Here is a 25,517-nt window from a genome sequence, read left to right as displayed (position 1 = left end):
TTGTTAAATATTTCCCAATTACATTTAATTCTGACTAGGACTTCCATGTCGCTGTGTCTTTACCACTGCTCATCTAATCGAATCCCTTCATTTTATAGTTGAGGAAACTGAGGCCCAGAGAAATCAACTTTTCTAAGATCACACAGGTAGATAATGTTGTACTGTCAATTCTTAATTATTTATACTATGGAAGTGGTGAACTGTGGCATAAAAATAAAGGAGTGGATATTTCCTTCCTTGGTGCAGAACACAACTCATGCACACCTTTTTCCTGGGTGATTTGTTCATGTCTTATGTGTACTGCAGAAATCCTCCTGCTGGGGCCATCTGGATAGCTCATAGATTGAGAGCCAGGCCTAGAGACGGGAGGTCCTGGGTTCAAATCTGAACTCAGACTCTCCTAGCTGTGTGACCCTGGGCCTGGGCATGTCACTTAATCTCCATTGCCTAGCCCTTACCACTCTTCTGCCTTGGAGCCAATACACAGTATTGATTCTAAGACAGAAGGTAAGGGTTTAAAAAAAAAAAAAAAAAAAGGAAGAAATCCTCCTACTACATTGGGGCCTTCATCTTTCAGCAGTAGGAGCCAGTGCAACAAAATAGGCTAAATCACACAGGAAAAACCAAGTTGATGAATAATGGCTTTGGCCAATATGCATTTGTACAGAGAGCCAGAAGAGTTGTTCTAGCTGTACACATGAACTGGACATGTACTGCATGTGGGCTATAAACTGAACCCAGGATTGAATAGGAGAGCTCAAGAGCAAGCTGGATTGCATTTGGAAATTTATGTGATACTTTATATTTTATATGACCCCAAATTTCTTCCTAAAACAAAATCCCATCTTTTTAACAAACACTAGTTATTTGACTATAAATCATAAAATAACTTTCCAAAACATCGACATTTAGAGTCACCCTAAAGTCAGTGGAGTGATAGTAAATAATAGACCATAGCATCTTATGATACATGAAGTGGTGTAAAAGAGACACATGACTGGTCATATAGTGAGATAAATGGATAACAGATGAACAGCCTGCATGCCCCATGACTAGTGGTTATAATTGTCAGATACTAAGCCTAAGTTTAGTTTTCTAATTTTAGCATCCTCAGCTTTACCTTCAATATTGAAATTTTCTGTTATTAGAATATTCATTTGCTCCCTTATCCTTATAACTCAGTGGACACACTACTTTGTTGTTATTAATTTCTCTCTTTTATTGAAGCTTTTTTTTTTTTTACATGTGACCCTGGGCAAGTTACTTAACCTTTCTGCTCAGTAGTGATAGTAATATCACCTACCTTACAGGATTGTTGTGAGGATCAAATGAGGTAATATATGCAAAATATTTTACAAACCCTAAAAAATGCTTTATAATTGTTAACTATGATTAGTAGTACTTCCTAGTGATGTCTTCTGTATCTAGTAGAACTTTCCATTTTCTTTCTGTACTGTCTCATTTGGTGAGGTATTCAGCTTTTGCAAATAAAATTATTATCTCTATGTTGATAATTTTTAGATCTGTATATCTAGCTCTAGACATTCTCCTGAGCTCTAGACCTGCATTACCAGTCACCTATGGAGTATCTTGAACTGGATATCCCATAGTCATCTTAGATTCAACATAATCTGAAACAGAATTCATTATCTCGCTTCTCCAAATCCTCCTTTTCTTCTGAACTTCCCTATTACTGTAGAGGATACCGCAATCTTCCCATTTTCATCAAGACTTCCATTTTTGGGGTCATTCTTTATTTCTCATTGTCGGTCACTCCACATAACCAATTGCTAAATTTAGTCATTAATACCTTCACGTCTTCACACAACCATTAAATTAAGGCCATCACCTCTTACCTGAATTATTGTCATAATCTGGTCTTTCTTCTGCATGTCTCTCTCCATTTCAATCCATTCTCTACTTATTTTCCAAAGTGATTTGTCTAAAGCATTAGGTGTTTCCATGTTATCCCCATATTTAATAAACTCCAGTAGCTCCCTCTTATCTTCATAATGTAGTAAAGTAATTTCTTTGGTATTTAAAACTTTAACAGCCCAGATTCTTCCTACCCTTTAAGTTCTTTTATAGTTTACTTACCCTTCATGCACTCTTATGATCCAGCTACACTGGCTTTCTTGTTATTCCTCTCCTACAACATTCTACTTCTTCCCATCTCCCTGCCTTTATGCTGGCTTTCCTCCATGATTGAAATGCTTTTTCTGTTAGCATCCCTTTCTTCCTCCAAGATCTGGCTCAGATCTCAAGACCTTTCCTCATCTTCTCAGCTCCAGGGCCTTCTCTAAGGTTATCTTTTTTATCTACTCTGCATGTATCTTGTGTATACCTATTTCTGACTGTGAATATCCTTCACTAGAAAGTAAGCTCCTTCAAGGGATGGTTTTTTCCTGCCATTCTTTGTCTCCCCAGTACTCCCCAGAGTGCCTGGCAATGAAGTAAGAGCTTAATGAAAGCTTGATTGAACAAAACCTATGTATTCATATTATATCTAAGAATGTGTGCTTCATATCTATGAGAGAAGGGCTTTATATCTTAACATGGAAGTCATCTGGAGTCATGGAATCATGGAATTTTAGACTTGGAAAGAACTTAGCAGCTATTTAGTCCAGCCCATAGTCAAAAGGCAATTACCATGACAATATATTTAAAAAACTATCTTCTGTTTGAAGATCTCCAGTGGGGGAGCACTCATTATCTCCTAGGATAGCCCATACCATCTTGGCATAATGATAATTATTAGGATGTTTTGCCTAACTTCAAGCCTAAATCGGCCTTTTTTGTAGGTGTTGCCCATTGTTTCTGTTTCTGGCTAAGAAAGGATCTACTTCCTTTTTTACATGATGTCTTTCAAATACTTGAAAGCAGGTATCACATCTCTACCCTTGGCTCCTCCCTCCTCCTCTCTCTTAAGGCCTTTCTTCTTCAGGCTAAATAATTTTTACTTCAGCCAACACTTAAATGACATGGTTCCAAGGCCTTTCACCATCTTAGTTATCCTGCCTTTAGATACCCCAGCTTTTTTTTTTTTTTTAAACCCTTACCTTCCGTCTTGGAGTCAATACTGTGTATTGGCTCCAAGGCAGAAGATTGGTAAGGGTAGGCAATGGGGGTCAAGTGACTTGCCCAGAGGCCAGATTTGAACCTAGGACCTCCCATCTCTAGGCCTGGCTCTCAGTACGCTGAGCCACCCAGCTGCCCCCTGACACCCCAGCTTTTTGATGTCCTAAATTATGATACCTAGAATTTAACATAGTACCCCAAATATATAGTGGGAATCTAAAGAAAAGTATAGTGTTACTATCACCTTCCTATTCTTGGAAGTAAGGCTCTCAATTCATTCCAAGATCTCATTATCTATTTTGATTGCTACATGGCATTGCCAGTTTGTCAAGTTTGCTGTAGACTAAAACTCCCAGATTTTTTTCAGTCACATTGCTAACTAATTATGTTTCCTGCATTTTATAGTTTTTGTGTTTGTGAAGTTTTTTTAACCCACATGAAAGGTTAAACATTTATCCCTATTGAATTGGTTTTATTAAATTTAGCTTAATGCTGTATAGCCTTTAAAGACCTTTTTGAATCTTGCTGTCATCCATTGTGTTATATCTCTCTCTCCCTCAACTTTGTGTCATTTGTAGATTTAATGAGCAGGCCATCAGTTCCTTTGTCCAAATTATTCATGAAGTCGTTAAATAGCACAGGCTCAAGTACACATCTAATATATGCTACTCCAAAGAGGAGCTCCTGCCAGATTGATATTGAGCTATCATTGGCTACTTTTTGAGTCATCCATTCAAACAATTCTGAATCTGTCTAATTATACTGTCATGTATTTCCCATCTCTTCATCTTTTCCAAAAGAATAATAAGAGATTTTATCAGGTAACTTTGCCAAAATCTAAGTAAGCTATAGCTACGTTATCCCCATGACCCTTTATAATCACTGTTTTCCTTTTCTACATGGTTACTAACTATCTTTTTTTTTTTTTAAATTTTTTTTTTAAACCCTTGTACTTCGGTGTATTGTCTCATAGGTGGAAGAGTGGTAAGGGTGGGCAATGGGGGTCAAGTGACCTGCCCAGGGTCACACAGCTGGGAAGTGGCTGAGGCCGGGTTTGAACCTAGGACCTCCTGTCTCTAGGCCTGACTCTCACTCCACTGAGCTACCCAGCTGCCCCCACTAACTATCTTTTTAATGATATACTCTAGCACCTTCTCAGTAGAGTCAAACTCAATGGCCTATAGTTTGCAGACCCTATCCTTTTTCAAAACAAAACAAAAACTCAGACAAAATTTGCCCTTCTCCAGATCTTTTGATATCCATCCCTTTCTCCATGATCATTAAGCTTTCTCAGAGTAAACTACTAGCAATCATATCTGCTTGTTCTTTCATTATCTGAGGGTAAAGCTCATCTGGGCCAGGTAATCATTAAGCATAAGTCAGTTATTATATTACTATTTCTTTACTTTTGAATTAGCCATTTTTGTTTAAACTTTTCCAATACAAAGTTAATTTTTCATGGCATGGAAAATAAGCCAAATAAGAAAAGAGCAGCCCTATTCTTCTCTTGTCAGTTGTCTTTGCCTTATCCAGTTCCAGCCCTTATTTGGTCATCTTTCTTGCCCAAATATAGCTTAAAAAATAATTTCTCATTTCTTCATCTTTCTTTGGCAACCTCTGCTTATTCTGAGATGTAGCACTGTTGACATTATTTATGCCACTTAAAAAATTCCATTACTCATTTTTCCATCTTCAGTCATATCCTTTTAAAATCTGTTCTTTCCAGGTAACTCTTTTTTTCTCATCAGAACTGTTGTTTTCAATTTGTGCCATTAGAAATTCATTCTTGAGTTTCCTATGTGTCCTGGGCTGACTTCTGTTATTCTTCTTCTGAACCCTTTGAAATCTACTTCCTTCAGATTTAGGATTCAGTAATACTGAATCCCAACTTTACCTTTCAAGATTCATCATTATAGAGTTGTAATATTTTAAAATGTTATCTTTTACATAAAAAACAAAACAAACCCTGTGTGTTTTGTTTTAGATTGGTGCTAAGGAAGAAGAGTGGTAAAGACTAGGCATTTGGGGTTAAGTGACTTGTCCACGGTCATACAACTAGGAAATGTCTCAGGCCAGATTTGAATATTGTCTTTTTATTTATTAACCATGGTCATTGTATAAATTATTTTCTTTTCCTTATTTTTATCTTTATTAGCCCACTTAAATCTTCTCAAGTTTCTCTGATATTTGTCATTGTGTGTGTGTGTGTGTGTGTGTGTGTGTGTGTGTATCAAGGGACCATGTTTCTAAGTGTTTCAGATTTTTTTCTTTTAAATTGTTGCTTATAGTGTTGTTACAAATTGCATTGCCATAGTTTGAATTTTTCAGTAATATTCCAAATTGTTTTTCGGAATGATTGAGCCAATTATAATTTCTTCAACGTTGCATCCATCAGTGTCCCTGGCTTCTTATATCCTCTTCAGCTTGTATGATTTTTCTTATCTTTGCCCATAATGTATAAGAGATAACAGATCTGTACTTTGTTTTTCTTAGTTACTTGGAGCAGTCTTTCATTTTTTCTTTTGAAAACTTCAAATCCTTTGACTATTTATCATTTGGTGAATGATCCTACTCATTTTCCTTCTTGACACACAATGTGTATTGTAAGGTTACCATTGTTTCCCTTGTCCCAAGGATAAACTTTTGACAGAACTGCCTTTTGCAGGTACTTTCAGAGATTCTAGAGCTTACTTCTAGGGCAGGTGATCTTGACACTTAATAGTTCTCAGGGTATTCCATCTTATACCCATCAGATTGACCAAGTTTACTGAAAAAAGGAAAATGCCAAAGGCTGGAGAGGCTGTGGGAAAGCAGATCTATTAATGCACTGTTGTATCTGTGAACTGGTCCAGCTGTTCTGGATAGCAGTTTGAAACTATGCCCAAAATACAAGCTGTGCATACCCAGTAATACTACTACTTGGTCTCTGCCACAAAGAGATCAGATAAAGAGGAAAAGGACACATATGTACAAAAATATTTATCACAGTTCTTTTTGTAATGGTAAGGAATTAGAAACTGAGGGAAGAATTCATTAATTGTGGAATGGCTGAACAAGTTATATGGTGTGTATGATTAAATACCATTCTGCTATAAGAAATGATGGAAGGTATGGTTTCAGAGAAACCTGGAAAGACTTGTATGAAGTGTGAAGTGAATTTGTATGCAGAGTGAAGTAAACTATGAGAACAACTTATATAACCACAATATTGTAGCTTATATACTTCAGTCATGTATCTATGGAAAACACAAAGGCAAAGTCTCTGTTCTCAGAGTTTATTATTTAATATCTTTTTCATTTGGGTCACATAACTATGGAGAATAAAAAGATAATCCAATCACAATATTGTAAAAATAGTCAAGTTTGAAAATATTGGGAACTCTGATCAACACAATGACCAAATATATAATTACAGAAAACTTGTTCTTAATTTTTCTACAAATGTCCTTAACATGTAGAAAAGTTCTTTTATTTATGGCTAATTACTTGTTTACTGCAATGACTGTTGGATTTGTACTATTGTCCCTTTTTTGGAGAAGACTTTTTATTTTTTCTATTAATGATTATTTTGGTTCAGTTCCCACTGGCCCAGTGAACCCCTTAGAAGTAGTAATGGCCTGGGAAAACCAATTAGAGGATTCATATTCCTCTTTGTGGTCAAAGTGGAAATAAAATTATTCTACTTCACTGTCAATTTGGAAATTCTCCATAGTAGTCTTCCTTTTGAGATCTTGTCTTGGAGTAACTAACTGGATTCTCAAAGGCTTTTGCCAGTGGAATCCAAGCTCAGGCAAATCTTATCAAATTGTAAAGACTTAGAATATGTGATTATCAAAAGATAATTAGTAAAGCTAAATTCAGAAAAGCTTATCACCAGAAAGTTGGCTACCACAGGATACATTTTTTTGGTTACAGAAACTCAAAAATATTTTATCCCTCCATTACTATTTGCATTAGTTAAGAGAAATACTCATACTGATGAAATCAAGGGTATTTGGAAGTTAATCAAAAGTAAGTTTGGAAATGCATGCTCAGTGAATAGAATGATGAGTGCTTATATAGTCATTAGATAATGGCAGTCTTCTTGCTAATGGGAGAAGAAATCTGTATTCTAATATTAATCAAAATTTCTTTTTTTCTTTCAGTTTTTGAAGACCTGCTGGGATGGAACAGGTGTGCCAAAGCTGAGATAAAAGAATCCACTCCACATTTTTGGCCAGTGTCCTACAATTTTTGGCTTTAATATAATTGGAAATTGTAATGAGTATGACTGTTGGATTTGTACTACTGTCCCCTCTTTGGGGGAGGACCTTTTTTATTCTTCTATTAATGATTGCTTCAGCTCAGTCTCACTGGCCCAGTGAACCCTCTGAAGTTGTAAGGGACTGGGAAAACCAGTTAGAAGCATCAATGCATTCAGTGCTTTCTGATCTTCGAGAGACTATCCCAGCTGTTGTGGGCATTCCAGATGGTATAGCTGTAGTAGGTCGCTCATTTCGAGTTGCCATTCCAACAGATTTAATTGCTTCCAATGGAGAAATAATTAAGGTGAGATTGAATTTATGTGGTAAAAATGAGCAAGTTTTTCTGATATTCCTTTCATTTCTTATTTCATTTTTTTTTTTATCTAGCAGCTTTTAAAAGCCCTTCTGATTACTATAAAGCTTCTAAGTTCTTTAAGTCAACAGTTCGCAAAATGTGGTCTGAGGACTCCTGGGCATCCCTAAGACCCTTTTGGGTTCCATAAGGTCAAAACTATTTTCATCAAAATAGTAAGATGTTTTTTATCTGTTATAATAATCCTTCCTTTTCTAATTATGTATTTATAAGACCAGATTTTCTTTATATTTTATTCAAAATCATTCTCAACAGATTGAATGAAGAAACAGGTATGAAAATTCAGCTATCTTCTATTTAGCCAGAAACTAATGAGGTTTTCAAAAATATGGAAACAACTCCTTTTCTCACTAAATTATTTTTGTTTTAGAGAATATGGCTATTTTTATTAAAATATTATGTTAAGTAATGGGTTTATTATTTTAAGTAAATTAGTAAATATTAAAATTTTAGTTTTAAATTTTAGTTTGATAAATATCCATAGATATTAACAAAAGTTCTTCAGATTCCTTAATAATTTTTAAGAGTGTGAGGGGATCCCGAAATCAAAAAGTTTGAGAACTGCTACTTTATATTAACACCAAAAAAAGATAATTCAATAGCATTTTAAGGAGGGGGTAGTTCTTATAAATGTTGGGAATCCAGGATCATTGACTTTTATTATTAGCTTATCAAAATCTGGAAGAAAATTTAATTATACCTGTATTGAAGGTGCTTATCATGGAAAGAATTTTGCATGTTTGGGCATTTGAATTCAGGGTTTGTAGAATGATCAGTTACAGGTCTTTCACTCTAATTGTGTTCTTTTATCACCATGAATTTGCTTATCCTAGATTTAAAGTTAGAAGGTCTATTCTACAAGTATCAACCATGTAATCTATAATACTCTTTTGAGTGCAGCTGAACCAGATTAAAATGTAATTGGGAAATATTTGACAAAATAAATACAAATAACAATGAAGCATAGATAATATTAGTGTGTTTTTCTAAGTTAGTATGTGGCCTCCAGGGATCCTTATATACAATTTAGTGGTCCCCATTTGTATTTGAATCTGACACTACTGATCCGCCTTCATTTTACCAATTAATTAGGAAACAAGGCTAGAAAGGGGAAATGACTTGCGAAGATCATACACACAACAGAATCTAGATCAAAAGAAAAACTGACACGTCCTTATAAAATTATGGCTTAACATAAAAATATAATTTAGATTTAACATTTAAACTAAAGCAGCAGCTAAAAGTCCCTCTTTAAAGACAAACCAGAAGGATTACTTGCAAAGTTAATTAGAAAAGCAGGTTGACAAATCATAGCATAACCTAACCAAAATTTAGAGATGAGCTCTTTTTGTGAGAATATTAGTTTTTCTTTTGTAGGCTTTCTCAGGACCTTAAAAATTTTCTCTTTGTAGCTACTCTTTGTCTGGAGAGTGGTTTATGTACATCTAGAATTATATGTGCCCCATCAAATACTCTCTTCTTATATCCCAAGTTTCAGGATATGCTATAAATATACTAAGCGTAATACTTCATTATATTATTTGTCATTTCAGCTCTGAGTTTAGACTTCCTTGGTATTTCAGGAACAATATTTATAATATTTGATGTGTTTTGGGAGTGGGGATGGGGCAGAAAGGAAGTCTAGATGTGGGATTTGTAGCTGTGGAACAAGGGAACTTTTGGATTTCAGAGCAGAGAAAATTACTATAAACTATTACTGCACAGGTTTTTGCCCATTTTAGTTTTGGGAGAGCTCTTAGAGATAAGGAATTAGTAATAAAAGCTACTTGTGAATGCTCAGACTTCTAATTTTGAATGTCCTAAAGCAAAGAGCTTTGGAACTAGTACGGAAATGAGTTAGTCAAATAGTTATCTGTTAGAGAGATTCTAAGTTGACTAACCTAGATACATATTTTAAAGCCTCTCTTACTAGTAAGTCACCTAAGGAACCTATTAACCCTCACTGCCAGAAAAGCTTTACTTATTTCTAAACCCAGTATTTCTGTCACTATAATGTCAGTCCATTTCTTTATTTTCTATGAAGCTGGAATCCTAAAGTTTTCATAATAAAGAACTCTATAGAAGAGGCATCTTATATCCTTTGAGTAAAGAAGGAATACCCATGTACCTTTCCTTTATTTGAGTGTTAATTGGAATTTTTGAAAAATTGAACATTTTTCTATAGGAAAACTAGGTACAGAGTCAGTGACTAGCGATTTAAAATCTTAGAAAGGAGGGGAGAAGGGGAAATAGGATCTTTAGATTTTTTTTTTCTCTGAGGACTTTTTTCCTTTTGGAGAAAAAAACCCCAACAGATTTTGGAATAGTGAGATTTGGGGGCATGATGAATAAAATGTTTCGAGTAACTAAAGTAGCCATTAGTCCTCTAAAGTTATTTCTAAAAGTCTTGGAATAGAAAACTAACTTTTGTCTCAGGTTGTTAATTTTCCCTGAGAATACAGAAAAATCATCAAGGGTTTTTCCTCTCCAGACTTAAATTTGACCCTTAAATTTTTCTCTTTTTCCCCTCTTTAAATACTTGATGTTTGACACATAAGCCATTACTGGTCAGGTTATAAATTATTTAGTAAAATATAACAAGATTTTAGATATAGATTTAGAAGACAGCTTAAAAGATCATCTAGTCTTACTTCTTTGTTTTATATACAAGATATCTAAGGGATTTGCCCAAGACCGTACTGTTAGCAGAGCTAGGTCAAACATCATTCTTTTGGCTCCCAAATCCAATATTCTTTCCTTCCTGAAATGAAAGTAGGAATAACAACTCTAGTAACTTTCAATACAAGCAACAAAAAGACTTTTATATGTAATATGTTCTGTCTAGTGTTATATCTATACTCAGTTCAAACCACAGTGTCCTCAGACCTCAGAATCCTCTGAATCCTGAGGAAGAAGAGCGATTATTTCAGGCTGTATTTATTAGATTTTGCCCCTGAGTTCACAGGGAATAGAACCTGAAGAATCTTTCTGACATCCCTAGTGGAAATAAAGGCGTTTAAGTAAGAATAAGCCATAGGTTGGGGATGCAACAAAAATACAAAAGCCCAGGATTGCCAATTTCTGTTAGCAGTAAGAGGAAATATAGGCCAGTAGAGTGAGATAATAGTATGATATGAAAAAAATGCTTTAGAGTTTGTGGATACTAATGGTCTGCCAATATGTGTTATATTGTTATCAAAAGACTATTTTGCATGGTTTAATGGAAAGAACATTGGACTTGAAGTTAAGAGATTTGCATTCTCATCCTAGGTCTTCCATAAACTCATTGGTTACCAGGGGCAAGGCACTTTTTGGATTTAATTTTCCTCATCTATAACATTGAAGGCATTAGACTAGACATTTGTTGTAAGGTTTCTTCTGGTTCTGTGATTCTAAAAAGTTATGTATTGGCATTTGTGAAAAATACTGACTAATGCCATCAAGAGGTATTCAGTGGGCTTTTGCTGACCACTAGCATTCTTTTCCTATTGTATTTGTTTTATTTTGGTTCAGAAAGTACTGATAGAACACCTGTTAGGTGCAGGGCATTATGTCAGGATCTGGGAATATAAAGACAAAAGAGCCTTTGGGCTCATTATTAAAATATTGGGAGATTTAAAAAAAAAGGTTTAGGAGAACCATGGCAGATGAGAGAGGTGGAATTTTAGGAGGTTGTGATCTTTGAAAAAAATTTCACAGTTCTGGATCACAGAGTGAGATCAAGGGATTTGACCATACCGCCTTGTGTGTGAATGGAGTGGAATGAAAATGCAGGTCATAGGAATTGAGAATGCCAGTGTGCTTGAGGTGTGTCTTAAGTATGAGGACAGGGCTTTGAGTGAGGAAATAGATGTGAACCAGATACTGAACTGCTTGATAAAGGAAGAAAAGATCTGGAGAATTTCAACCAGGATCTGGACCCAATGTTATCAATACTGGGATGAACCTCAAGTGAATCTGACAGAGGAAGAGTCTAAAAGTGACAGGTGCAAGGAATATGTCTAATCCTTAGGGTCTTAATTTTGGGGGGATCAGAGAGTGATCAGTGGAAGAGCCAGTATTGAAGAAGTTTTTCATGGATGCAGTATCTCTTCTACGATTTCAGGTTTCTGTGAGTGCCATATGGAAGAAACGTAAGGTGAAAAGATCCCAGAATAAACAGTAAATATTAAGTGCCTATTATATGCCAGGGAATGTGCTAAGCATTAAGAATATAAAGAAAGTCAAAAAGAGAATCTCTGTTCACATATTGTATAGTTTAATGGGGTGACAATCTGCAAACAATTTAAACAAGTCATACGGGTAGGATAAAGAGATATTCAGAAGAAAAGCACTAGAATTAAGAGAAATTGGGATTTTAATTAGAACTTAAAGGAAGTTAAGGAAACCAGAAAGTGGACATTGGAAGGAAAGGATTTTATGTATGAGGGGCATGGTGAAAGTTTCCCATGTCTGGAAATGAAGTGAAAAATGGCGAGGAAGGGTGGTGGTGGTGGTGGTGGTAGAGGTAGAAGAAGAGGTAAAGGAAGATATGAAAAGATTAGAGAGATGGGGAGCTGCTGTGAAGGATTTTGAATGCTAGAGGGTTTTATATTTGATCCTGGAAGTGATAGGGAGCCACTGGAATTTATTAAATAGAAGGGTGACGAGATCATGCCTGTGCTTTGGAAAGGTCTTTTTTTTTTTTTTAAGGAAGCCCTAATTTATTTTTTGTTTTATTTTTAATTTATTCCAGTAACAAATCTACACATGTTTTCCAAAGTTACACGATTCATGTTGTCTCCCTCTCCTCTTTCCATCCCATTGCTTGGAGTTGACAAGCACTATTCATGTATTATTATCACTCAAAACCTATTTCCATATTATTCATCTTTGTAAGTGAATAATCTTATAAAACCAAAATCCCAAATCATATACATAAACAAGTGATAAATCATGTTTTCATCTGCATTCCTGCTCCAATAGGTTCTCTCTCTGGAGGCGAATAACATTCTTAGTCCCTCAGAATTGTCTTTCTAGTTCTTTCTGAAATCATCCTGTTCATCTTTCCTTGTAACATAATAGTATTCCATCACCATTATATACCGCAATTTGTTCAGCCATTCCTCAGCTGAGAAACATCCCTTTAGTTTTTTGTGTTTTTTTTTTTTTTTTTTTTTTTTATCTCTTTGGGATCCAGACCTAGTGGCGGTATTGCTGGATCAAAAAGTATGCATTCTTTTAAAGCCTTTTGGGCATGATTCCAAATTGCCTTCCAGAATGGTTGGATCAGTTCACAACTCCACCAGCAATGTATTAGTGTCCTAATTTTGCCACATCCCCTCCAACACTTATTATTTTTAGGAAGGTCATTTTTACATTGGAGTAGGGAGAGACTTGAGGCAGGAGACCAGACAGAAGACTGTTGCAGAAGTCCAGACATGAGGTGATGATACCCAGCACCAAGGTGATGACAATCAGAGAAGAGATGGAATATTAACGAAGGTAGATTTGGCAGGACTTGGCCACTGATTGAATATGGGTGATGAGAATGAAGAGGCAAGAATGACACCTATGTTATGAATTTGGGTGACTGGGAGGATTGTAACACCTTTGACATTAATTGAAGAGGGGAAAGTTGAATTCAGTGTTGGACATGTTGAGTTTAAATTGTGTATAGGGAATTCATTCTTTAATAACTGCTCTTGTTATATCTACTTAGTAAATACTCTTTCTTTTTTCTTTTCTTTTTTAAAAAAATCCTTTCTATCTTAGAATGGATACACAGTATTGGTTCCAAGGCAGAAGAGTGTGGTAAGGGCTAGGTAGTTGGGATTAAGTGACTTGCCCAGGGTCACCCAGCTAGGAAGTATCTGAGGCTAGACTTGAACCTAGGACCTCCCATCTCTAGTCCTGGTTCTCTATCCACTGACACCCCCCCCCCCCCAGCTGGCCTTCTCACCCACATTCTTTCTGAAAGCTAAAAAAAATATGTCCAGGATATCTTTTTTAAAGATGTCTAATAGGCTATTGGAAATGTGAGTCTGGAGGTCAGCAGAGAGGTTTTGGGACTGGGATAAGTAGATTTGAGAATCATCAGCATAGAGAGGATCATTTAATCCAGAGGAGTTGATGAAATCACCAAATGAAATAGTATAGTGGGTGAAGATGGTCTACAATAGAGCCCTGTGGAAATACCCACAGTTAGGGCATGACTTGGATAAAGATCCAGCAAAGGAGATGGAGGAGTTGTCAGATAGGTAGGAGAAACAGGAGAGAGTAGTATCAGCAGAATCTCCAGAAATAGAGAATATAGGAGAAGAGAGTGATTGACATTGTTAAAGGCCACATGCACAGAGATCAAGAAGAATGAGAATTGAGAAAAGGCCTTTAAATTTGGCAATTAAGAAAGACTTCGTAGACAACAGTTTCAATTGAATGATGAGGTTAAGAACCATATGAGTAAAGAGTAAGGAAAGGAAATAGAGTCATCTAATGCAGATGACCTTCTCAAGGATTTTTGCCACGAAAAGATCTACAATAGAGTTTTTTTGAGGGTGGAGGAGACATATGCATGTTTTTAGATAGTAGAGAAGCAGCCAGTACACAAGGAAAAAATGAAGACAAGTGAGAGTGAGGATGATAGAGAGGGCACACTGCATCCCAGATGATGGGAAATAATGAGATCACTTGGGCAGACAGTGATTTGCTTTGGAAAGGAGAATAGTTACCTCATAATTGGATAAAGGTGGAGATAGTGGCAAAAGGTATCTGGGAGATTTGAGTGGAGAAAAGGAAGCATGTAATAAATGACAACTATTTTTTTAAGTAAAATATGAGGCACACTTCTCAACTTACATAGTGAAGGAAAAGAGAGGGAGGTTTTTGAGGAGAGATAAAAAGTTTTGGAAAAGTCTGTATGGTGAACAGGATAGTGAGTCAGAGAAGTATAAAACAAATGCCTTGATGCATCCAAAGCCCAGTTGAGATTATGTGGATTTATTTTATGTATATTTATGGTGGATTCATTTAAGCATAATTTCATTATTTTCTCCAACTTCATTTTTGTGTAGAAACAAAGACAGTATATGGTGAGAAAGATCAAGTATTGAAACAAGAGGAAGTTTTATTTTTAAAAAGGGTTCCTGAGGACATAAATGTAAGGAGAAAGCAGAGCAGGATGACTTGAGAGAAATAGAGGTTGTTTTGCAAGTCCACGACTTTGAAGAAGATAAGGTGGAAGTTTGTTATCCATAAGATGTGAAATGATGGGGTTTTCTTTCCCAAGGGTCTTGTGATGATCTTTCTTTGCCCTTTTATTACAGTGAGATAAATTATATCAACACTAATAAAATGATGCAAAAAATTGAAAATTTTAATTAAAATCTCCCCCTGCTTCCTACTAGAATTTTTTCTTTAGCAAATATTTCAAAATTTATTTTTAAAATACATTTAAAATTATAAGTATTTTAAAAGCCTAAGGCAGAGCTAATAATCAGAAAAGGAAGCTGGCTAGTTGTTTTAGTGCAATTCTGGCAACCGCTTTTTTCTTGTCATCAGTGATTTGAATTCTGATTTTTCACATTGGTATAATTTTCAGAGATCCCGTCTTGGATTTTTAGTTCATTAAATATAAAGTGCTACCTGTGTGTAAAGGTATATATTATAGTATGAGATTGAGATTTAAGATGAAGCATTCCTGCCCTTCAAGGAGCTTACATTTTTTGGGGGGTAAAGGACATAAACACAGATGTACTCTCATCTAGCCCCAAATCCAATGGTCTAGATTTGAAGCTATGCCCAAATGTTTCTGTCAGTTAATTAAAAAATATTTACTACATACTTAACAATTTGTGAGCCCTGTACTAGATGCCAGGTTGGTATAAAAATGACTATATGTATCTTTAAAGAATTTGTATTCTGAGGGGGCAGCTGGGTAGCTCAGTGGATTGAGAGCCAGGCCTAGAGATGGGAGGTCCTAGGCTCAAATCTGACCTCAGACACTTTCCAGCTGTGTGACCCTGGGCAAGTCACTTGACCCCCATTGCCTACCCTTACCACTCTTCTGCCTTGGAGCCAATACACAGTATTGACTCCAAGATGGAATGTAAGAGTTTTTTTTGGGGGGGTGGGTGGGATTTGTATTCTGGAAGAGTTTATATGAGCACATAGAAATAATTGAGGAAGAGAGAACTTTTGGCTACCTGGATCAGGAAAGAAGACCAGAAGATAGATGTCACTTTGGACACTTATTAGCCTTTTGACTCTGTAAAGGGTAAAATTATGGTTGGACTGAATATTTAAGAGTATGGTCACCAGGAATTAATTACTTAATTCCAAATGGATGACTCACATCAGAATGACTTTTATGGTGGTTTATTTACAAATATAAAGAGTGAAAGTAATGAAAGTGTGTGTGTATGAGAGAGAGAGAGAGAGAGAGAGAGAGAGAGAGAGAGAGAGAGAGAGAGAGAGAGAGAGAATAAATTATTCCAGCCTGATAGGAAACAGGCAGGGCTTCAGAGGCCCCAGCAAAGGGGGACACAGAGGTTAATTAAACAAAGCTTCTGGCCACAAGGCCTCCTCCAAGAGGAGGGGCCTCTCTGGAGGCTAGTGCCTCCAAAAAAGCCAAGGAAAGGGAGTCAGCCTTTTCACTCACCCACAAGGCAGTCCAAAGGGAAGCAGTCTGAGGTCTCAAGGCCAAGTTTAAGGTGGGGAAAACCTACTCAGAGGAAGTTACCACCATATTTAAAGACAGTTCTTTGCATCACTTCCTGTGTCTTCCTTCCACTTTTACATTGAGCAATGGCAGTTTTAACTTTGCTTCAGTTTGCCCAAGGGACAGTCAATTGTTTTTGATTTGTCTCCTGCTAGCACACATGGGTCATGGACCTCCCCCCCTTAAGGATTAAGTGGAGGTGTATACATTCCTGGTGGCTAAAGTCTAAAGAATAAATAGGGGAGAGTTAATCCCATCTTTATAACCTTTAACAAGTAGTTTATTCTCTCTCAGAATCTATTTCTAGCATATTACAGTGGAAAGAGCACAGGTTCTGGAGTTAGAGAACCTAGTTTCAAATCCCATCTCTGATGAACTTCTTGGTTCTTATTTTCCTTTATTTTAAAAATAAAGGTGGGAAGTGTGTGTGTAAGAGTAAGTGAGTATGTAGGTGTGGAGGGGTGTACGTGGGAGAGGTAATGCCCTTTGAGATCTTCTAGTTCTTCCATGAGATCCACATCTATCTTCAGTGGACCAGAACCAATATTCATCTATAAAATAAAGCTGTATAACAGCACCTATCTTACAAAACCATGATGAAGTACAACTACTGTGCATTCTACTTTGGGAGCAATCTGAAACAAAATTTTTAAATAGGTACTGGAGGTTTATAAAATTTTATTGATGCTTTTAATTTTTCTCCTGTGAGATAAGTAGGTCAGACCTTATCCCTGCTATACACAAAATATATATCTTAACCATAACCTTTCCAATTTCATGCTTTCTAAGTCAATAGCAGAGACTTGAAATCCAAAGGAAGCCTATGTAATCTTAAGATTTTAATTTAATATCTTTATACTGACTCAGTGTTTTCCTATGTTCCAATTGTATATAATTTCGCATTAATATGCTCCTTTGTACTGGTAATTAATGGCTTTGTTCCTAGGCCATTTGTGTTCCTTATTTTAAATTATAAACTCCTTGAGATCCTGTCTTGTCATTCTTTGTATTACTCACTCATTACTTGCCTTATCATAGTGTTGTTACACATACTAAACATTCATACATTTATTAAGTAACTGGAGAATGCAAACCTCTTAACCCTAGCTTAGTTTTCTCTGTTTCCGGGAGACCACTTTTGGGATTTTTGTATAGTTTATATAGTCTTTTAGAGTAGGGTGGAGTATCCTTTTCAGACCTGATTTCCAATTCCTAGCTATTTAAGATGAGTGACAGGGGTACCATTTGTCCCGTATTTTGTAACAGTTTTTCGTGTTGGCATTTCCTTAGCCACAATAAGGAATAGGAAATGCACCCATTATTTTTCTAAGGAAGTTACTTCTTTTTGTGCCAGAATGAGAGAATCATTAATTAAGCATTTGTAAAGCAGCTCTAATTTTGAAATAGATGAGGCAATGAAAGCACCATTTTTTGGGGAAGGTGTCCTGGGTAAGGCTATTGAATTGTTTCATTATTTCAAAGAAGCTTTAATTTGCAATTGGGAAATATATAGAAGTGCGAGATGAGTTAATGGTGTTTTTAGAACTCTGCTGGGTTTCGTATTTGTTGTGTCAAGCACAGATCTATCTTTTGATGAAGTAAGCTGAATCATCTGGAGTGAAAAAAATCCATAAAACTTAAAAAAAATGTATCAAGGAACACAACTTCATAACTGCATGTTAAAGACTCATTTTAACATTACGAAGATGTGCTTTGTAACATGTTAGTATACTGTGTGACTGGTAGGCATCTTAGAATGCAAATACCTGACAGGCAGAGTTTGTGTCTTATGTTTTTTGAAGCATTTCATGCATTAAAATCACTCATAATGTGCTGTATTCCTATAAATTTATGGAAGCCCCTATACCATGGGTAAGCAGGCATACAGCAAGACAAGGTCAGTTACTGTTAGTGCATTTAGGAAATTAAGACCTCTTGGTCTTTTCCTTTCTTCTGATGCTTTGCTTTATTTCTATCTTGGTGCCAAAACCTTGATGCTTTCTGTATGTCTCCTAACCCTGAGTTATGGTAGTCTTATCTTTGGTGTGTTTTTTTCTGACCTCACTGCTTCGTGACTGTGTTTCTATAGTCAAGTCCCATTTGCCATGTTTTTGAGTCAAAACATCAGCAACTTAATATCTCTTAAGTTTTTTAACTCTTAACTTTCTCCTGGTTCCTCTCATACTTGTTTGACCTCTCCTTTTTAGCCTTATTTACTGGGTAATCTTCATCATCACATCCCCTAAGTGTCAGAATTCTTCAAGTATCTTCAGGGTTCTAGAAGCTAGGCCCTCTTATTCTTCCCTTACACCATCTCTCAGTACCCATATCAGTGCTCATGGATTTAAATATCATTTTGTGTAGAGGATTCATAGTTCTATATATTCAGCACAAGTCTCTCTCTTGAACTTCAGTCCAGCATCACCATTCTCTTGGACCTTTCAAACTAGATATTCTAGAGATATCTCAAATTCGACTTGTCCAAAATGGAACTTATTCTTTCTCCTCTCAAATCCTCCCCCTCTTCGTATTTCACTTAAAGGTATCATCTATTTCACTTAAAGGTATCATCATCTTTTTGTATCCCAGGTTCCCAGGCATTTTTCTGGACTTCTTATTCTCCTTCATTCCACATTATCCAATCGTTTTGCCATATTTTGCTATTTTTACCTTCATAGTCCCACTCACAGCTTACCCCTTTCTTATATAGCTGTTATCTTATTTCAAGCCCTCATTATTTCTCACCTAGATGATTGCACTAGCTTCCCAATTGGTTTCTCTGCCTTAAGTCTGTCACCACTCTAGTCCATCCTACTACAAAAGTAGTTTGTTTTTTTAAGCACAGATCTGACAAGTCCAGTGACTTCTTTTTGACTCCAGGATCAATTATAAACAGCTCTGATTAGCTTTCAGAGTTCATAAACCTGGCTTCAGCTTTCCTTTCCAGCCTCATTAGACATTAGCCTTTTTGTACTAACTATTCCACATACCTGGAATGCCCTCCCTCATTTTCTGTGTCATAGGATCTTTTGTCTCCTTTAAGGTGTCCTCAAGCATTATCTTCTATATGAAGCATTTCCTGCTCTCACACCAGCCACCAATGTCCTTTCTCCCAGGTAACCCTGTATTTGACCACTTTGTATATATAATAGGGCTCCTAAGTAACTGTGGAGGATATGTTCCAAGACCTATTATGGATGACTTGAAACCTTAGATAAAAGATAAAATGAATACCTGCTGACCCGTGTGTGTGTGTGTGTGTGTGTGTGTGTGTGTGTGTCTGTGTGTCTGTGTGTGTCTGTGTGTGTCTGTGTGTGTCTGTGTGTCTGTGTCTGTGTGTCTGTGTGCGTGCGCGCGTGTGCTCTAGCATTCTCCTGAGGGGCTCTTTAGCTTTCCTATCCCTTCTTCCTCACCCCCCCCTCAAAAAAAACCCTTTAAAAGTAAAAGTAGAAAAGTGGGAAAAGTGAAAGTAGAATAAACTGCCTGGGGCACTGTTGGACTTCTAGCCCTTTTTTGATTGACCAGGGATAACTGAAACCTTGGGAAAAGAAACCACAGATAAGGGGACCCTACTGTATTTTTTATTTTTTTACTTGTTAATTGATTGTTGTTAAGCTGAGTGTGTGTTGTGTATGTATCCATTAGCACTAGTTACAAGATCAGTATTTTAAAATCCTGTCATGTTAATAAACAAGTCTGTTTTCCTAACAATTAAAAATTGACTTTCTAGTCTCTGTACTTTTCCCTTAAAATCACATGGTGGTTATTTTAATAATTTATCCACAAGCAAAAAAACAGCAGCTTTGTTTAATTTTAAAATGTCTATACATAGTAACATTAAAGTGGTACATCAAATTTCACAGTCTGGAACATAATCTATAAGAAATCAATGGTCTTTTAAGTTGTAGAAACAGGTATCATAATGCCTATTAATGAGAGCCATTCAGATCTTCATTCAGGACTGAGTTAATATTCTCTACATAATTCCAACAAATTTGGTATTGGGTTTCCCACCCTATAAGAAGTTAGAAAAATGAGAGGACAGACCCCTCTAAGAAGGCCTACTGCCAGTAGGTAGATAAAGGTTTTGGTCTTAGGGTTGATCTGATCTAATCTTTTGAAAGGCAGAAATGGAGTCACAGTGTAGTGAGGAGAGAAACCAGGATTTATTTCCATTAACACCACTGACATATTGAGTCCCTGATACTTGTCTTTGCTGTAATAGTAGTAGATAAACTTCCAAATCAGTTTCTAAAGACTTGGGTTAAGATAATCTCACCTGGGAAAGGTTGCTGAGAATAGTGAAGGCCCAAAGATTTTTGATGAATTTATTTGGCTGCTTTTGGAATACTATCATGACAAATTGGCTTTTGTTTTAATCCTGCAAAATAATTGGTTATTTGGTTATCTTCTCTTGGAGAAAAATTTCACTATTCTTTTGGTACCAGAACTTCAGGTATCTGTCTTGGGTAAAGCTTGAGAGTAAATGCTTTTCATTTCTCTCTTTGTCAGAAGGTTTTGTCTGGAAACAGGAGGCATTTCTCCTCATAAAAGCTATTTGTTGGGGTTTGGCCTGCCCATGCAATAACTGCCCTTGGTGGGGCTGAGAGCAGCCTTTGGGCTGGGATCTTGGCCATTTTCACAGGCATACAGATTGTTCTAGTGAGAACAATGAGGATCCTTTTCAGTCTTACAGCAGGAGCAAATGAAAGGAGCATTTCTTTGGCTACTTGGAGTTTTATAGTGCCTTCCCTCTAAGTGAAATGAACTGTAGTTTCCTCCTGCCTTGAGTGGGTATCCCTTTGGACTCTGAATAGATCCCTTGTAAACATAAGCACATCTGGAAACAAGGGTTTGAAATGGAAGGCATCTCCTTGTGGGTGGTGGTTTGTCAGAATGGCATTTGCTTGGGCCCAACTGTTCAAAAATTGTTAAAAACTTGGTTGAAGGACCTGTATACTGATTTGTCTTCTGGATTTGGCACAAAAAAAGAGAAGCAGACTGTAATTTGGTACTTAATGGATATGATACTTTATGAATGTAACTTACTGATGAGAATTAAGTTAAAAATGTGAAGATCCTCAATAGTATAAATGTGGGAATACTTGATTGTTTGGATCATGACTTACCCATTCTAGCAGTTTTCTTTCTATTGACAAGTCTCCAAATAAACTGCTTAATAATTAAGCTTCCATCTCTATAAACAATTATATTTATTTTGGTTCCATTTCTTGTTCATAGAGCAGAAAGATGCCATTCACAAACTAATATAATTTTTGCATATTTATACATTTAAGCAGCTCTGTCATTTTACTCCTTCCTACCTCCTTGTTTCCTTGTGGATTTACACATCTCAAATCAGTTAAGCCAAGGTTGTTTTTCTTCTGTGATTATTAATACAACTTTGTGGTAATAGCCTAGAGCTTGGAAATTTTACATTGTTATCATCTCGACTCTAGAAGACTAATGGCAAAACATACTCTTTATTTGGTATAGATATGGTGAACTATAGGCATTGAATGAAGCCTGTGCTATAAGACCTGATCACGGTGTTGATTTGTTTTTTTTTGCTTAACTTGGACTACTTTATTAAAAAGGAAGGTTCCTTGGGTAGAGAAGATGTTATTGACAAATGATAACAAAGTTTAAAAAACCCTAAAATATTTAAAAAGTAGTTAGATTGGACTTGAGTAGATCCTGGAGATTGATTTGAATTATTAGCTGCCTTGGTAGGTGCATAAAGATCTCTAGGACAGTTTTTGGTCCCACATATCACACATCTACAATTTTCAGTTGACCCAAGGGAAGTGCTTCTATATTGAACTGAGATCCTTTCTTCTGAACTAAAGGATTTTCCCCAAATCTTGGATACCTCATTTTCCTTTTGTGAACAAGTCCATAGAGTAGGGAAGTTAAATACTCCACCGAGGATATATATTAAAGAATTAGGGTTAAAACTTGAAGTTTCAGGTCTATTGCAAGGCAGTTAAAAGAAATTGGCTGAACCATTGGAAAAGTTGCCCCTTTATAACTAGAGATAATCACTATAGGGAAGTGAATGAAGAGTCCAGAATAATTGAGCAGAATATAAGAGATAAAGTAGGTTCATGTAGGGCCTTGGAAACTTAAAGGGGGGGGGAAGTTAAATCCTACATAAACATCCCAGTTAGGGCTTTAGAAGGTCGAAACAGTAAAGAAGATGAAATAGATAGCTGAAACATTTAATAAGGCTTATTATATGCCGAGCATTTTACTAAGTGTTAGGGATATAAATACCCTTAAAGGAAGCAAGATAGTCCTTGACCTCAGAGTTTATAGTCTCATTGGAAAAGACTGCACATTGCTGGGTTTCTGGAAAGGAGAATGGATTGAGAGATGGATGGTTTCAGCAATAGTTAGATTAAGGAAACCTGTATGAAGGACCTAGAAATAGATTATATGGTAAATGTCCCAAAATTTAGGAAAGGGATCCTCTTTTATGCATTATTGACTGCAGCATTCTAGAGGTAGTAAGAGCAAGAAACATGGAGGAGAAAGAGGACTTACTGATGAAGAGTCAAAGGATAACCATTGCTTAATATCTCTGTAACGTTGGCAAATCCCTTAAACAACTGCCTGACCTCATTTTTGAAATCTGTAAAATTAAGCTGTCGGACTCACTGGCCTCTGAGATTTCTTCCACCTTTAGAGCTATAATCCTATATCAGATGTACTGTAGAGGTAACGTTGATGATGGGAAAAACAGAATAGACTACACAAACAAAATTATGGTATTAGTATTATTTGCTTAAATTTCTCAACCTTAACTTTCAAATTGTGTATAAATTCTTAACAAAACTTCTTGATTACACATTGCACTTTATAATATTCTAGCTCTAATGAGCTACAGAAAAGACATGCTGACCCATTTTTTGGAGCTCTAAACCTCCTAGCCATCACTCAAATTCAAATAAATGAAAACCTGATTTTAAATTCCCAATCTAGTCATTCTTCATCCCCATCTACCCACATACAACTACATCCTTACCTTGTAATCCTCTCTGACTGGAGTGAAGAGAAATTAGCATACTATCAGAGAAGGAGTAAAGGCAACCAGAGAGTAGATTTTAGAGGAGTTTAGTAATTGCTGAAACTAGGTGTTCCAGAGGTAGTAAAAAGGGATGAGATTGGATTAAGAGATCTGACATTGAAATTAGGATAGAGCTACCCCTTTCTAAGAGAATGAGTAAAGAATAGGTCTGGAGATGATTTTGCTATCTAGAGCATTGTTTGCCAACACCCCTATTACTAAGCATGCACTGCGGTGAGTGAAAGATGAAATGACCAAAGAAACAAATATTTGAGCTTCTGAGCATTTCAATTTATTGAGCAATAACACCCAATATATGTATATTTATAAATTATGTAATATTTTACTATGTCATAAATATCACAAAACAAAAACATTAAAGTTGAAAAACATTTATTAATGGTTAAAAACTCTTTTGCTCTGAGTAAAATTATTAATATGTTTTAGTGAGATCAATGACTATACTTAATTATCTTGGAAAACTCTTGATTTGCTATTTCATGTTACAGCAAAAATTCTGACCTCCATACGGGTAAACTATTCTTTGTTTCCCTAACTTATAATATCACCCTTTATGTCTAAATTATATACCTATTTTGATTATTTCTTGGTATATAGGATGTAGGATATTGGTCTATACCTAATTTTTGCCATACTGTTTTCTAGTTTTCCCAACAGTTTCTCAAATAATGAGTTCTTATCTCAAAAGTTGGATTATTTGGGTTTATCAAACTAAGATATTTAAACAGAAGGTAAGAGTTTAAAATATGTGTGGGTGTGTGTGCCAGCACACCTCTGTGCATGCAAAACACTGGGAAGTTTTCTTTATATTACTATTGCCAAGGCTAGAATTTGGTTGAACTTTAATGCTAGTGTTTAGGTAGGGATAGTATTCTGCCATGGTTTTTCAGTGAATTTTATAGAATTCTCTTAAATAAAGATTTGAAGTTTAGAAGGTCCAGGAAACATCGAATTCTTCTATAGCTGGTTAACAGATACTGAATTCTATAGCTCTTGTTAGAATAGCATTGATCCTAGTGTGGGAGGTAGGCAGAATAGAGAAATACTGGATCATAAAGAATTTTAATTCTAATTCTACTGTTAATCTCCTGTGTGACTCTGGACAAGATACTTGACAAGATACTGTGACTCTGGACAAGATACTTTACTTCTTTACTTTTAGTCTTTAAAGGAAGATATGAATGAGTACTAGCTGCCTTGTGAAGGAATACATTTTAAAAGGCCCTTCTTTCTTTTCTCCCTCTCTCTCTTCCTCCCTTCCCTCCTCCTTTCCTCTCTTCTCTCCTTCATATTCTGTCACATTTTAACTTGACCTAGGCAATTGTCTCTGGGTGCTTTCCTTGCTTATTAACATGTTATTAATATTATGATTATAATATAATAACAAATACTTTGATCCTGGAAACTGGTTTTCTGAATATATGGAGGAATATAATGTAATAACTATTAATAACAAACAAGTAGTACTATTCTTTTAATATGGAATATTTCGTGATAGCAAACATTTCACAAAGAATGGAAAGTTGACAACCTGGAGGACTGTGCTAAACTGGAAAAAACACAGAACAATTAAATAGTCAGAAAAACCACTCTTTAATTGTGGATAGGAGTTCAGAGCTGTAGCCTTGGGAGTGCACCTCCCCAGTTGACAGCTCCGAGGAACAAAAGAATTTGGGGAACTTAAATACCATTTTAGGGGAGCTAGGGACTGAGGATGGGAGAGTATAGTTGATTGACTTTACAATTGTAACAAAGAAAATGTGGAGTCCCAGACAGGAACAACAGTGAGAAGCTGATGCTTTACAATGGATACAGAAGGGAAAGATCCAGCCAAAGGTCTGTACTACCTTGGTTAAGGATTTTGGCCTAATGGGAGAAACCATTGGAACAAAAAGAGATACTAACACCTGATAGAATTAGCCATCTCTACTTAAACTACTTTAAGGTCTATTGTTAGTCTGAGAGTGTGAAGTTGGGCTTTTCCTTCAGGGGGAAAACTCATGTGACAAGGTTAAACTTGAGGTCTTCATCTTC

The 25,517-nt window shown here is 36.1% G+C and overlaps 1 protein-coding gene across 1 annotated transcript in view; it reads left to right on the top strand.

Moving 5' to 3' along the window:
• The first annotated feature begins 7,338 nt into the window (after positions 1-7,338).
• DAG1 (dystroglycan 1) overlaps positions 7,339-25,517 on the top strand; it is a 31,259-nt gene continuing 13,080 nt past the window's right edge. The window contains exon 1 of the mRNA XM_044656950.1: positions 7,339-7,626. Coding sequence (XP_044512885.1) covers positions 7,339-7,626 — 288 coding nt within the window. The remainder of the gene's footprint in view (positions 7,627-25,517) is intronic.

Source organism: Gracilinanus agilis, chromosome 1, assembly GCF_016433145.1.
Source record: "Gracilinanus agilis isolate LMUSP501 chromosome 1, AgileGrace, whole genome shotgun sequence".
Classification (NCBI taxonomy): domain Eukaryota; kingdom Metazoa; phylum Chordata; class Mammalia; order Didelphimorphia; family Didelphidae; genus Gracilinanus; species Gracilinanus agilis.
This window is presented reverse-complemented; position numbering and strand designations above follow the sequence as displayed.